The sequence below is a fragment of the Notolabrus celidotus genome, chromosome 3 (genome assembly GCF_009762535.1).
Source record: "Notolabrus celidotus isolate fNotCel1 chromosome 3, fNotCel1.pri, whole genome shotgun sequence".
NCBI lineage: Eukaryota > Metazoa > Chordata > Actinopteri > Labriformes > Labridae > Notolabrus > Notolabrus celidotus.
In genome coordinates this window covers 24,262,045-24,276,612 of record NC_048274.1, presented here as the reverse complement: position 1 = coordinate 24,276,612, position 14,568 = coordinate 24,262,045, and the positions used below count along the sequence as shown (strand labels likewise).

At 38.6% G+C, this 14,568-nt stretch overlaps 1 protein-coding gene across 1 annotated transcript; it reads left to right on the top strand.

Annotated features, from left to right (window-relative positions):
- The first annotated feature begins 485 nt into the window (after positions 1 to 485).
- Positions 486 to 13,005, top strand: styx (serine/threonine/tyrosine interacting protein). The gene is given in 12 exon segments (XM_034680943.1): positions 486 to 637; positions 640 to 755; positions 1,159 to 1,191; positions 3,516 to 3,569; positions 3,672 to 3,769; positions 3,858 to 3,918; positions 4,027 to 4,063; positions 6,193 to 6,232; positions 6,430 to 6,480; positions 6,830 to 6,902; positions 11,038 to 11,131; positions 12,419 to 13,005. Coding segments are annotated over 12 exon segments (780 nt in total). The 5' UTR covers positions 486 to 588; the 3' UTR covers positions 12,493 to 13,005.
- The last annotated feature ends 1,563 nt before the right edge of the window (positions 13,006 to 14,568 follow it).

Below are 14,568 nucleotides of genomic sequence, written 5' to 3'. Positions count from 1 at the left end.
TCAAAATCCTTCACATTACGAATTAATTCCAGTTTTTAGTTTGTTGCAGTATGGCCTAATAAGTCCCCCTTTTTCCCCACAAGGACGCCCCAAGATGAGCTAATGACCTAATGACATCTGAAGTTATAGTATAGCTATGTATTTCAGAATCAGAAATACTTTATTTATCCCATGGGAAATTCAGTTGTTACAGAATGCTCTTATACACAGTATGAAATGGTCAAAATATTAATAGAAGGAAGCAATAAAATAAGATATAAATACGAATGAAATAATATAAATTGGATTAATAATAAGTATATACAGAAACTAAATAAAAGTTTTGCTATTTTAAAAATAATTCCAAATGCCATTTTATTTTGACACAATACAAACACGGTAAAATTAACTTAATAATTAATCTATATAACTTTTGTAAAACAAAATTCCAAATAGGCACGAGAAGCCTCCATATCTACCTCACATCCCAGAACTCTGTAAACCGACCGCGAGACGTCGCCCTCGTGCCGTTCCTTCTTTCCACGAGCCTGTTTGCCATCTGCCGTGGTCACGTGACACATCTGTCAGGGGACAGCATGGCGGACATGCATGTGGAGCCTCAAAACAAACTGCACCGAATGTCCAGCTAACCCTGCCGCGAGAACCATCGATACCGCGCGTCGAGCCGGGCAGGCAGTGCCCGATCAGAGAGCAGGATGGACGAGGAGAACAAACTTCAGTTCCCGTCTCTGCCCGCAACCAAGGAGGAGCTGCTGGTGAGCAGGAGCCGCCTGTGCTAGCTGCTGTGTCTGTGCTCCATGTCTGAGAGGCTAACCTGAGCTAACCCCGGCTCCAGACTTATTGTCTGCCTGCTAAATTAAGCAGCTGTAATGTTTGTTTGTGCGTGTGTAGGGAGGTTACACAGAAATGTGTTTTCCTGAAACTGAAGTCTGTGTTGTTATATCATATTGACTAATGGTCTATGTATTGTGTGTAGTTTAAAGTCTCCAAATATTAGCCACGTATATACACAACTACTGTGGCAACGTTACCTATGTCTTACCCTGTCAGATGACTGGAATCTGAAGAATCAGCTATCACATCAACACAGCAACATTAAAACTGAGGATAACTAATTGCCTACAGTTCTAACCATGTTTTTAAATCCCCCTTTTACAGGATTGGGCTTATCCTATGAGACGGGAAATGCAGGTATGTAAAATAAGAATGAGCTTATTTCTGTTCTTGCATTTGGCAGTGTTAAGCTATGCACCAAACCTCTGGATATACAGGGTTTGTTGGTAGAAGTCACTGAGAGAATAATGGTTAAAGCAGGAGCGACAAGCTCATGTCAGTTCAGGGGCCACATACAGCCCAAGATGATCTGACGTGGGCCGGACCAGTAATATCATAACATAAAAACCTATAAATAATGAAAACTCCAAATGTTTCCATTGTTTTAGTGCACAAAAGTACAAGTACATTCTGAAAATGTTCACATTTAATGAACTATCTTTCTACAAAAACAGCAGTCGTATTTTTTGCCACGATGAGTCTCATAGTGGGGCGAATATTTTACTCTTTCAGCCCTAAAACCTACTTCAAACACACAGGTTACCCATTCACCTGACAGAGTGTAATGTTTACTGCAAAAGAACAGAGATTACAATAATGAACAAGGTAAAGTTGATTATTTTGGACCCCTCAGCTCCAGCATGAACAGTTTGCTTGCTGGACAGTGTTGTATGTAGGGGTGTAGTGCTATAGTGTTAGTAGTTAGTGGATCATCTTATAGCGCTCTAAAAAGTCTTTATGAATCTCAACTGGATTATGCAAACATCAAGTCATCTATTTTCTCACTTTGAGAAAAAATGTCCCGGAGCACTGTTCAGATGCACTCCGTCAGCACTATGATTTTATGTGACCCCCAGAGGACAAATTTGAAATAGTAATTACTTTTATTGAAAAATTGCAGTTAATGTCTTCTCTGTAATATTTTCACTCTGCAAAGTCATTCCACGGGCCAGATTGGAACCTCTGGTGGGCCGATTTTGGCCCGTGGGCCGCACATTTGACACCCCTGGGTTAAGGCATCTCCAACTACAGTGTGATCTCTAGAAAAATTTTATCATATTAAGTTGTTTATTACAACCATCCAGATCAGCTGTAATACTGAGACCCTGAAGTGTACATGTTAGAGAGACAGGCAGTTTTAGGCTCTGATTTCACATATTAATTAGAAATTAATAATGGTTGACATTGGACATATGATGCTAACCATTGTTAAATGCACATATCTGACACACAAGACATCCTACAGGTACAAATCATTGCTGCCCCAACCTGATGAATTAAAGGTGACATATCATGCAAAATTGACTTTTTAATGGTTCTCTACCTGAAATATGTGTCCCTGGCATGTCTACAAACCCCCCGAGAATTAAAAAAATCCATTCTGCCCCTGTTTTGATTTCTACACCTTTCTGTAAATGTGTGTGAAACGAGCCGTTTCAGACTGCCGTGTTTTTGTTACGTAACAACAATATCCGGTCTGTCACGGAGTCAGAGCTCGGAGCTTGTTCAGCCCATAGACTGTATAAAATAATACTGAATCCCTCCCCCGTTTTTAATTACCTGCACAAATGTGTGCTAACAAGGAGCTTAGGAGGGAGGCATGCTAGTTGTAGGCTGTCTTAATAAACACAAAGGTCGGTTTTACTCCCCACGTCTGCAGATTTGAAGATCTAGTGGATGATTTTTATTTGTCATGGATAAGTGCTAGAGCTAATTAGCATAGCCATATAGCTACATGTTCATAGCTGTAGCTGTGTACCAAGACACATGTTGACATACTGACAAATAAAACAACAAGAAACACAGAATCTGTGACCAATCCTTCAGAAAGGTCCTGCTGCCTTTCTGGTAGAGGTCGGTTTTACTCCCCACGTCTGCAGATTTGAAGATCTAGTGGATGATTTTTATTTATCATGGATAAGTGCTAGTGCTAGTTAGCATAGCCACATAGCTACATGTTCGTAGCTGTGTACCAAGACACACGTCTACATACTGACAAATAAAACAACAAGAAACACTAAATCTATGACCAATCCTTCAGAAAGGTCCTGCTACAGGCGCCTCTCCGTCAGGACCAGATTCTGGATCAGATTCAGAGGGTTGAAGTAACGTGATCTCTGAGCAGACGTGTATATTCAGCCAACATGTAAACATTAGATCAACGTGCTGGACAGCCGAGGCACATCCACTTCCTGAGGGGGCGTGGTCAGAGGGAAAACAGAGTGTTCTGAGGACTGCTGAAGAAGAGGGATTTTCAGGCATGCCAAAATCTGATTTCAAAGTGTTTTTTTGAGCATAAACTTTAAAGACATGTTTTGGGGACCTCTTAGACCAATATATATTGATGAAAAAAGCGTGATATGTCACCTTTTATAAAGCATAGGTTTGTGTACTTCACTTGTAAATCATTGTTATGTCTCTACCTGTAATATTAGTGATTGCTTGATCTGTCTTCTTTCCAGGAGATCTTACCAGGATTGTTTTTAGGTCCCTACTCTGCTGCAATGAAAAGCAAGGTAATTTTTGCAGAATTTTCCGTCTAAACTTGAAGACAGTGTTACAGATACATGATCTGTTCTTGGTTTAGTTGCTCATATCTCCTCTGTCTCTTTGTATAGCTGCCAAGTCTCGAAAGACAGGGGATTACACATATAGTGTGTGTCCGCCAAGACATTGAAGCCAATTTTATTAAACCTAATTTCCCTCATTCATTTAGGTAAGTAAAAATCACTCTTAAATGTAAGCTCATGTGGTATGTTGGAGTTTGACTTACTAACCATTAACTGAATGGTGTTTCTTTGCAGATACCTTGTGTTAGATATTGCTGACAATCCAGTGGAAAATATAATAAGATTTTTCCCAAATGTAAGTTTAAAAAAATCTGCTTTTTTTCACTTAATTTTTAATTGGATGAAAGGTAATTTGACATTTACATTATTCCTGATGTTCTGTTTCTCCTTTCACCCTCAACAGACTAAAGAGTTTATTGATGGCTGCTTAGCAACAGGAGGTAAGAATGAGTCCATTTTTCATACTCAGAATGTAGTGAGTGAAAAAAGAACTGTTCACAGGGTTCCCACGCATCCTGGAAAACCTGGAAAACAGTTGACCAGTTTTCCAGTACTGGAAAACACCTGGAAAATGGGAGAAAAAGTAAAATGCCCTGGAAAATCACATATAGTCCTGGAAAATTATTCCAACATGGCTGCATGTGACCTGACCCTATTAACAAAACACATCCCCATTCATTGAAAGTTGAGTGCACGCTGTGCTGGAAAAGACAGCGACACTGCGCAACTTTTTTCACATCTTTTCTCTTTCAAGTCATAACCATGCATTCACAGAAAACGGGGGTATATTGTTCATGTTTTATGGTACATGAACCTTGTAGAGTGCTCTTTTGATTCAAAGAGTCTTATATTTAAGTTATAGTGTGACCAGTGGAGTCGGGCAGAGAGCTTGGGGGTCTGTGCCTCACAACTTTCTCTGCAGGCTGAGAGCTTAATTACCGTACTCTAGCTCAGTTGTTCTCAAAGTGGGGTCCTGGGACCCCTGGGGATCCGCGAACCATAGCGTGGGGGTCCGTGAAATAATTTGAATACATTTCTAATAAATTATAAAATTGTGCTGTGTCATTACAAAACAGCATACACCATTGTTATGATACCATTTGGTGGCTCGAAGGGATATGTGAGTCTTGTTACTGTTAATTTTCTGAAAGCGTTTAAGATCAATTACTTGAAAAGTATAAATGTTGTCATGTTGAGTCCACAAGGAATGAAATGACCCTCTGTTTTAAAGTATCCAAGTGGGATTTACTTGATTCAAATTGAAGTGTTATCTGTTTATCACTATGGTATAGGTCTGAAGTATTTACATTGATACGTTTTACAATACAAATAGTTCCAAGGGAAACTAAGAGTGCAAATGGTAGTTAGCATGTGCTTTAGGGATGGGAAGTTCGGCTCTTTTCAGAGAGCCGGCTCTTTTAACTCGGCTCCCAAAGAAGAGCCGGCTCTTTCGACTCCCGAACGGCTCTTAATTTAGGATCTTGTGTAGCCGTATATTTTACCTTAACTTTGCAAAAAATAATGGTTTGTGTTGAAAACCCTTTTACATACAGTGTTTTTATGAGAAGACTTATAATTGACCAATTGTGTGCATTTATTCGGTTACAAAACCATTCTTACCCTGATCCTAGGGTTATGATTAGGGTTAGGGTTGGGGATTAGAGTTAGGGTTAGGATTAGGGTTGTGATTAGGGTTAGGGTTAGGATTAGGGTTGTGATTAGGGTCAGGGTTAGGATTAGGGTTGTGATTAGGGTTGGGGTTAGGATTAGGGTTGTGATTAGGGTTAGGGTTAAGATTAGGGTTAGGGTTAAGATTGGGGTCAGGGTTAGGATTAGGGTTGTGATTAGGGTTAGGGTTAAGATTAGGGTCAGGGTTAGGATTAGGGTTAAGGTTAGGATTAGGGTTAGGGTTGTGTTTAGGGTTGTGATTAGGGTTAAGGTTAGGGTTAAGATTAGGATTAGGGTTTGGGTTAGTGTTAGGTTTTGGATCAAGGTTAGGATAAGGGTTAGGGTTTGGGTTAGGGTTAGGGTTGGGATTAGAGTTAGGGTTAGGATTAGGGTTAGGATAAGGTTAGGGTTAGGATTAGAGTTAGGGTTAGGATTTCAGTTCTATTTAGGTCATTAATGAACTGATCCTCTGATCATTATTACTTAATTATTTCAGTAAGGCAGCTTCCTGATTCCTTTGCTGACTCTTTTGTTTTTTTTCTTAGCTCATTTTATATTTTTTGAGAAAAGAGAAAGCTGAGATGTTGCCCATCATTGTTACTTGGTTGCACTAATAAAGTGAAGTGCTGTAAATCTGTGGTTATTCTATTATCAATTTGCCATCATTTTTAAGAATGTAAGAGATGATTTCATTGATAGCCATAGACTACATGTCTTTAAATGTAGACTTCCACTGAGAGGAACATATTAGACTATTTAGGAACTAAATTAGGAACTAAATTTAGACGGTCATACCAGCTTTATCATCAATGAAAATGTCCTGGAAATGTCCTGGAAAATGATCTCTGGAAAAGAGTGGGAACCCTGGTTCATCAACGATCAATTGTCTTTGCATCTTTAGGAAAGGTACTGGTTCATGGTAATGCAGGGATATCAAGAAGGTAGGGGGATTTTTTTTTTGTATTACACCATTTCATATTAAATGTCATGCATTGTATTTGATGCACTATCTTTGCATATAACACAAATATATGTTTTTGTATTTTTGTATGAGTTCTGATAATGAAGCAGCAGAGCCCATGTTTTAGTTTTGAGCCAAACCAAAATAAAAGATTATTCTTATTGTTTCTTCTTTCAGTGCTGCCTTAGTGATTGCATACCTTATGGAAACATTTGGAATGAAATACAGGTTTGTCTGCTTTTCCTCAAATCATGTGATCGCTTCTTTCAACCCAGTAGAGTTTTACTTTTGTAGATGAATATTTTACCGTCTTACAGAATATATTAATTTATATGCACAGTAAATGTTCTCACATTTTATTTTTGTCACAAAATGGTACTCATGTACACCATGAAATATTGTTTGATAATGTGCACCTGTATGAATAATATATGCTACAACATTGTAAGAATATGAAGTTTTACAAATATGAGCCCTTGCTTCATTTACAGCTTTCTCTCACTGCTGTGACTGATGACAGTTTTACATCACACGTCTCAGAGGCTCTGATTCTAACATCACTGTGTTCATTCTGCAGGGATGCATTCAGCCACGTCCAGGAGAGGAGGTTCTGCATCAACCCTAATGTGGGCTTTGTGCATCAGCTACAGGTGACTTTTGACTTCTAAACATAAGGCTTCAAATGCCGATAAATGACACATGACGCCAATCAAATGTGACAATGCATGACTAATTTCTTAAATTAATCAATAAATGAGCCAGTAACGTATTAATCAACATAATTAGACATGCATTGATTGCAATCAATTTGGCCGATCCAATTTTCTTTATTTTCCTATTTTGACCTGTTAATTCTGGTTTTGGCCAATTAAGTTTTTCTGTCTTTTAAGCACTATAATTGACACTTAGAACAAACTTTGTATGTAACTTTAATTAATGGAAACTCAATTTTATTTACATCATGAATTACTGACCCAACTAACAAGCTGGGGTTTTTTTTAATCTTCAAAACTGCATCAGGTTGAACCATTCCCACTCAATCGAATCTTCTTCAGAAAATTTTGAGAGCCACGCCCTTTATTTTTTTTAATACTAATGTATTTTCATGTGTTTTTATATATGTACATATATTTACGTAGAGTAAAACCCCCCAAAACTTTGAACAATGCTAATCATACATGATTTGTGTTTTCTGCATTTAGTTTGCACTCGAGAAGGATAACAATAATCATCATTAACATTACACTTAATCTTAAGTTATTTAATGTAACTCATCTATACCCAAAATGAGAGAGACAGGAAAGTTGACTGTTTCGCTCTTCAGATGCATTCTCCATGACTCCTGAAGGAATTGGAAATACGCTGAAAATGAAGTGCTACTGTTGACCATTTCACTAGGTTATTATTATTTATAGTTTCTCGCCAGGTGGTCTGCCTCTTTCTCTTGCTGCCGTCGTGTGCAGCATTTACGGCTTCAAAGAGTATGAATCTCATTTATCATCCATTGAATATCAACATGCGTCATAATTCCCACAAAGTGATATGTCTCATGGCAGGTCAAACTTTTTTTTCTAAATGCTCATACACTGAAGATTTATCAATTGAGTGTCCTACTGTGATCACAGAAAATTACAGGAATATTCAATAAAACAAAAGTTCCCTCTGTAAAGAGAGAGTAAGAGAGGGAGCACACATACACATGGATGGTGCGGATGCAAAACAGACACTGGTCTTTTGATCATGAAACCTTGTGTGGCTCTTAGGGCTGGGTATCGTTCAAAAATGTTTGATACCGAAACCGATACCTTCATTTCGATACGGTTCCTCAGTGATACTTTTTTTGATACCAACTTTATAAAATCAATTGTAAATGTTAATTTGTTTATATAAAAATCTCAAGTTTTTTAAAGTTAACATTTATTTCTCAATATATAAACTTTAACAAATATGTCAAAACAACATCCAACTGTTTAGGCCTATATATAAACTTCTTCAACATGAAATGAACAGAAACAGGATTATATAGGTGATTAGATATATTAGCTGACACGTGCTCGTGGCGTCTAATTGCTCTTTTGGGAGTTTATCAATTAACACATGTGAATGTCTGTGGACGGGAAAAAGTCAGTTCTCCGTCTCTTTATAATAACAGGACACAGAACTTACTTGTTGGGCATTCACGCACACAGGAACGGTTATAAACAGGGCAGGTAGTCAGAGCGAGAGCGTGCTTCTCAACCATAGACTGTATAAAATAGGTCTCAACTTAATCCTCCTGCAGCTCTGCCTCGTGGTGAGTGCTCGCGTCCGTCAGCTGCAGGCTCCGTTTTGCACGCTCCCGCGCAGATGCAGAGAGCAGAGACGTCCACCCGATCAGTCTCAAACTTTATTACAGAGCGAAAGTATGGAAATCGCCTTCTCTTCCACTCCCTCACAGTCACAAGGATGTGTTTAGGTACCGAAAGTGGTACCGTTTTATTGTTAGGTGAATTGATACTCAAATTCGGTTCTTTTATAGGTACCGTCCGAAAGCCGTCGGTACCTATAAAAGAACCGAATTTGATACCCATCCCTAGTGGCTCTTTGATTCTGTGGTTTAATTGGTAGCAATGCGTGTGTCTAAGTTTGTGTTGCTGTCAGGAAAGATTTTGGATTGCTGTGCACATGACATGAAACCTAAAGCTTATGCTTTGAGCATCTTGAGATTGACATAGAATCTGACATGTGAATGGACTGGCTGGTCTCTGATCACAGGCTGAAAATTGGGCAATTGAAGTCACCATTTGGTCAATGGGTGCATCAATATACTTTTGTAAGCACCTTGATTTTAGAGTCCAGTCAGAGTCTTGTCTGAATATTTATAGTAGCATTCCTTTTGACAAATTATTAAAACAAATGAATATGAAGAAGTATATGCATTGTATGTTTGCACTATATATTTTTCCTACATAAGGCTTATTAGGGTGACCTGCTATCCTACAGCGAGGGTTGTACTTCAGGTGTGACCCTGCAGAGGTTATGTTCCTCTCCAGTCTACCTTTATTCAACCTTTGCTATCTAACAAGTCACGTTTTACTCCAAAAAACAGCTAACGGGCAATATCAGTATTAGTAACCTTTTAAATTGTGTAAATCTAGATGAACATGTGAAAACAAAATGTTTATATTTGCAGTCATATTGATATTCTAATGAAATGTGGACGTAAAAGTTTTGTCCTGATCAATGTTAATATTAAACTTAATGAAGGCATAATGCAGGGTAAGTGGGTGATTATGCAAAATAGCAAATGCAACATGGTGGATTTAACCTGAAGCAGGCATGTTTGTCTCACCATGTCAAGATTCTATTTCACATAATCCCCAGCTCACTCTACATTATCCTGCATATTACCCTACTACCAACTAAATACACAAGCAAGATAACACCAAGCATTAATCAAAAGGTGATTGTTATTGAATTTGAAATTATTTATGTACACAGCCAAAAAAAAAGTCCTTCAGATTTGATGGTTGGTTCAATGGCAACAGTGTTCTTCTCAGCCTACTTGTGGGTCCATTAGAACTAAATTTAACATTTTCAGTCATGTCAAAGTATGAAATTTATCCTACTGTACTGTTCTAAATCACATTAAACTTAGTATTTTCATAGAGGTTTTCAACAGATGCAGATAGAAGCCGCAGCACCTGTGTGAGGTCCTCTTTCCCATAACTTTTCTGTAGGTGTTTTCTTTTCACTCAACCAGGTGAAATCAAATTTATAAGTTAGCCAGACTCTACTCTGCTAATCGATATGACATGATTTGGTTATCCCTGGCATTGCTCTTTCTATTCAGAATTAATAACCGGTGTTAAGGGGTTTTGACTAGTCAGAATCAAGAATTTAACACAGATGGATAATAATAAATTATTACCCAGCTTTCTTACGGATATTTTTTCGTTGTTTAAGATGCTTGATTCTGATTGGTCAAACCCCTTGACAACGGTTATTAACTTTCACTAACATGAGAAACACCAGAGGCAAACTGATCACACGTCTTGTCAAATCATCCCACAGAAAATAGTTCTGGTACATTTCTCTTCTGCTTGTTGACACCATAGACCGTAAGGTGAGGGGGAACTGTTAGTTTCCATTCGCATCAAAACAATGTGGCCAAAACGCTTGTTTCGGTTAGCATGCTAATGCAGTTGGCTTAACAACGTGGATCCTGTCCAGCATTCCTATCAATGAGCGGAGCAGGTGAGAGCAACTTCGAGTTACAGATCGCTACAGACCTAATTCACGATAACAGCCGTGTTCAAAGTTGTGACTTGTGCCTCGTTAACTTTTAAAGGTGTGTGAATCACAGAGCTAAGAGAAGAAGGAGAGCTGAATGAGGACAGTTTAATGTTAAATGGACCACAACAGGCAGATAAGAAACCATCGCCATAGAATTTTAGCTGCAGTTGAATCACTGGGACTGGTTTTTATAAGCGGTGTACATAAATCGATTTGAATCAATACACTTATCTTTTAATCAATGTTTTTTGCCACCATGTTTGTGTTTTAAATTAGAAGCCAGGTATTAAGCAGGATAATGTATAATCAGTAGGTAGTTATGGGAAATAGAACCCCATCAAATAGAACCCCCTGTCGGGATTCTATTTCTCATAACTACCTGCCAACAATACATTATCCCTTACATAGAACACATGATGGTGTCATCATTGAGTGGTGTCCTTTCCATTAATAAGACTTGATCATGTAGGAAGCTAAGATCTTGTTTATATAATGTGTTTGTTTCCCCAGGAATATGAAGCGATCTACCTAGCCAAATTGACCATTAAAATGATGTCACCCATGCAGCTGGGCAGGTCCTTCTCCATACAAGCTGGGGTGCCAGGTTGGTATATGATACACACTATCAATGCCTCCTCGGTTTCTTCCTCTAAAGGCCAAATTCCACCAGATCCATCTCCGGTCCATCTCCAATCCGTCACGGCACCAGATCTGATAGGTTTCTATTCTAGTCTATCTGTTAACCCCCACTGGATCCACTCTGTTGCGTTCTGGCTGAGTCTCTGATCTAGCAGGTCGGAACGCAACATATCAGATACGTAAGGTTTCTGTTTTTGCCGGATGGCAGAGCACAACGCATCAATTCAGCACAGAGCAGATGGAAAGTGACAGGTAGTCAGGCACCAAAGCAAAATTAAAACATCCGGTTAATTTTCAGAATAAAACACTCTGTGTTATCGTTAGATCGTTTTTAACTTCATTACAACGACAAAATGTCATTTTGAGCAGAGCCAGGCCTGGAGTCATCAGGTCAGAGGTTTCAGAGGCAGATAAAGACAACATGGAAGAGGAGAGGAGAAGGATAATCCTTGATTCAGTTATTATCGTGAGAAAACCTTGGTCACATGACTCCAGATGTCCGGCGGTCCTGCTCCGTGCTGCATTCCAAAAACACAACCAGTGGATGTTGACGGACGAGAGAGCACAGAGCCGGACCGCAGCAGATCGGAGACGGACCGGGCGCAGATCTGGTGGAAGTCCCGCGTAACTGTGACAGCAAAGGAGAGGTTTAGTTGAGGGGATTGGAGCAGAAGTAGAGTGAAACAAAGAGCCATTACATTTCTCACGCAGAAAAGTATTTTAAAACATGATCGACTGACATCAAGTTATTTAGATACAGAGGAGCTTCAATTATTTGTGGAGCACATTGTTCAGTCGAACTCAAAAATATTAATCACAAGCTTTCCTTGATGAATAGTGTTAAATAATGCTCAAGAGGTGCTTGACACATTTGTACAAAACATCTAAATGATATTGTTTCTGTGAATGTGGGTCTGTTTTACTGATTCCAAAGTAAATAAGAGCATTTGGAACATTTCATAACCTTATCTTTTCTAGAATCATACTTATTCTATTTAAAGGACACAAACAGAAACGCGCATTCAAACACATGAAGCCCAAGATAACTAGCACATCAATTCTCCTTTCAGATATTTCCATTCTGGCTTACTTAATGTCGGTTAGGTCATCAAGAAGTGTGTAGGATCTGAAAGTTATTTTTAATGGCTTTTTGTACTCTGCTCAATTAGTCTGAACTTTCTTGTTTTACTTGTTGTTTTGTTTTGGTATGTAGTATCCAGTTTCTCTTATCGCTGCCACATTTGTTCAACAGGAAGCCGTAAACGCAGCCTTGAGGAAGATGAGGACTTCGGAGCAATGCAGGTCACAGCAGCGCAGAACAGATGAGCTTTGCTGATAATTTGGCCATGTGGCAGCGCAGTGCACTCAATTTTTTTTCTTTCTTTCTTTTTTTTTTTTTTTTACATTTTTAATGGGATTAAAAATGTAAATATTTGAACTTTTTCTAAGGGGAAGGGACTAGGGGTGGGAGCGGGACCACTCATGTCTGAGACATGGAGTAGTGATGGGGACTGGGAATATTTGATAACTCCTTTTTTTTCTCGAGCTGTATGCACTGATGGGAGATTTTTTGCAGTTTTATAGTATTTAAAGCATTTTGCATTTGCAGCGGGACAGTATTGCAATAATGCACTTTCGATACTTGAATTTGTGTAGATGAGCAGAATGGGGCAGTCGGCAAAAGGGACAGTAGCCAGGATGTTGCCCAGTGGAGGTCACGAGAGAAGACTAGCTAATGCCTTTAACATGGAGTAATAGGATTTAAGACTAATATCAGATTAAATGTGGGATAGTAAGGAATGGAAAATAACACTGCTTAATAAAAGAAGTCTGACTCTATGTTGCTGTTGTTTTATATTGCATTATAATGCTGTGCTTTACAATTTTACACTGAAGTGTTATCATTTAATATACAGATACATCTAGTAGTCACATAAGAAAATAAGACCAACATTTGTTTTTCTTTTTCAAACTTTTCATAGGATCTTGTTGAATATGTCCACGTGTTTTATAATGATCAAGCGAAGACCAGGGGTTCCAAACTTTTCAGCCCATGACCCCCAAAATAAAAGTGCTAAAGACTTGCGACCCCACTGTCCCTCAAAGTGTTTAAATGTTGCTTCATACTTCATTGAGCTGGTCTGCAGAGCATTAGTCTACCTACATGCACATACTGTTTGTCTGTGTTTTCTGCCCTACTGATGCTTCTGTTAATTAACTGTTAACTAACTCTAACCTCATGAGTCATCTGGCAACAGAGGGAGACAGAAAACTAATGAAACATTTTTATTTGCAAGGATTATTTCAAATTTAACTGTTTGTTGACATTTTCCAATAATGGGTAAATTATGCCATTTTAGATTAGATTACGTAAGAAAAAAAAATACTGGAAGACATTTGGGACCCCCCCAATAGTGTTTTGCGACCTCTCAGGGGGTCCGACCCACACTTTGGGAAACCCTGATCTAGTGGATAAAGAGCTGGGTTGAAAGTCATGAGAGTTTTTAAATACATTTTGGGCAGTAAATGATATGTAATGATAGAAAACATAATTCCAATTTAATAAAATCTACATGAGTAGTATCTGCATGCTTAATCAATGGAATTGAAAAAAAGTTGACACGAGTTGTGTTCATGGCACAGTTTCCACTTCTTATTTTTAGTGAGACTTTTTGTATATTTTACAACTTGACAAAGAAAAGAAACACTGGATCACAGGATAGTATGGGTCTGCTACCTTTCAATCTGTGTGTTCTTAAACAAGTACATACTAAATTAAGTATCTACTTAAATATGTATGTATTAATCAAGTATTAACTTAATAAAATTACATGTACATTGAAAGGAAGCGGTCACATCCACAACACCACAGAGCTGCTTGGATGATCTTACTTTTCAAGTCTCTTCATTCCACCACTGTGTTGTAGTGGTTTAAAAGCACAGCTCAACCACATTGTGAGGAAACTTTCATTTTCAATGGAAGCCCAGATTTGAACCCAGAACCATCAGATTGAAAGGTAACAGGCCTATCCCCAACATCACTGCTTCTGTAACCTTAGTTTTGTAGGTCTTTTCATTCCACAATTTGAATATTGCCCTTCACAGGTGCAGTTAAAACTCCAGTGTGAGGAAAGTTTTTCCACGCTGGAATTTGACCCCAGGACCCTTGCATTGAAAGGCAGCAGCCCTGTCCCTGTCTTTGCCTCTGCTTGTCTCTTTAGGTCTTTTAGTTTATTTCTTAAAGGTAATTTGAAAGCTCAGCTCGTCTCTTTTGTGATGAAAACATTTCATGTTAACGACCGAGTAGGTCTGTGAACAGGATTTGAACCCTAAACTACATCACTGAAATCATGTAGTAAAACTACCTCACCAAAGGCCTGCCTGGCAGGGCATATCTAACTG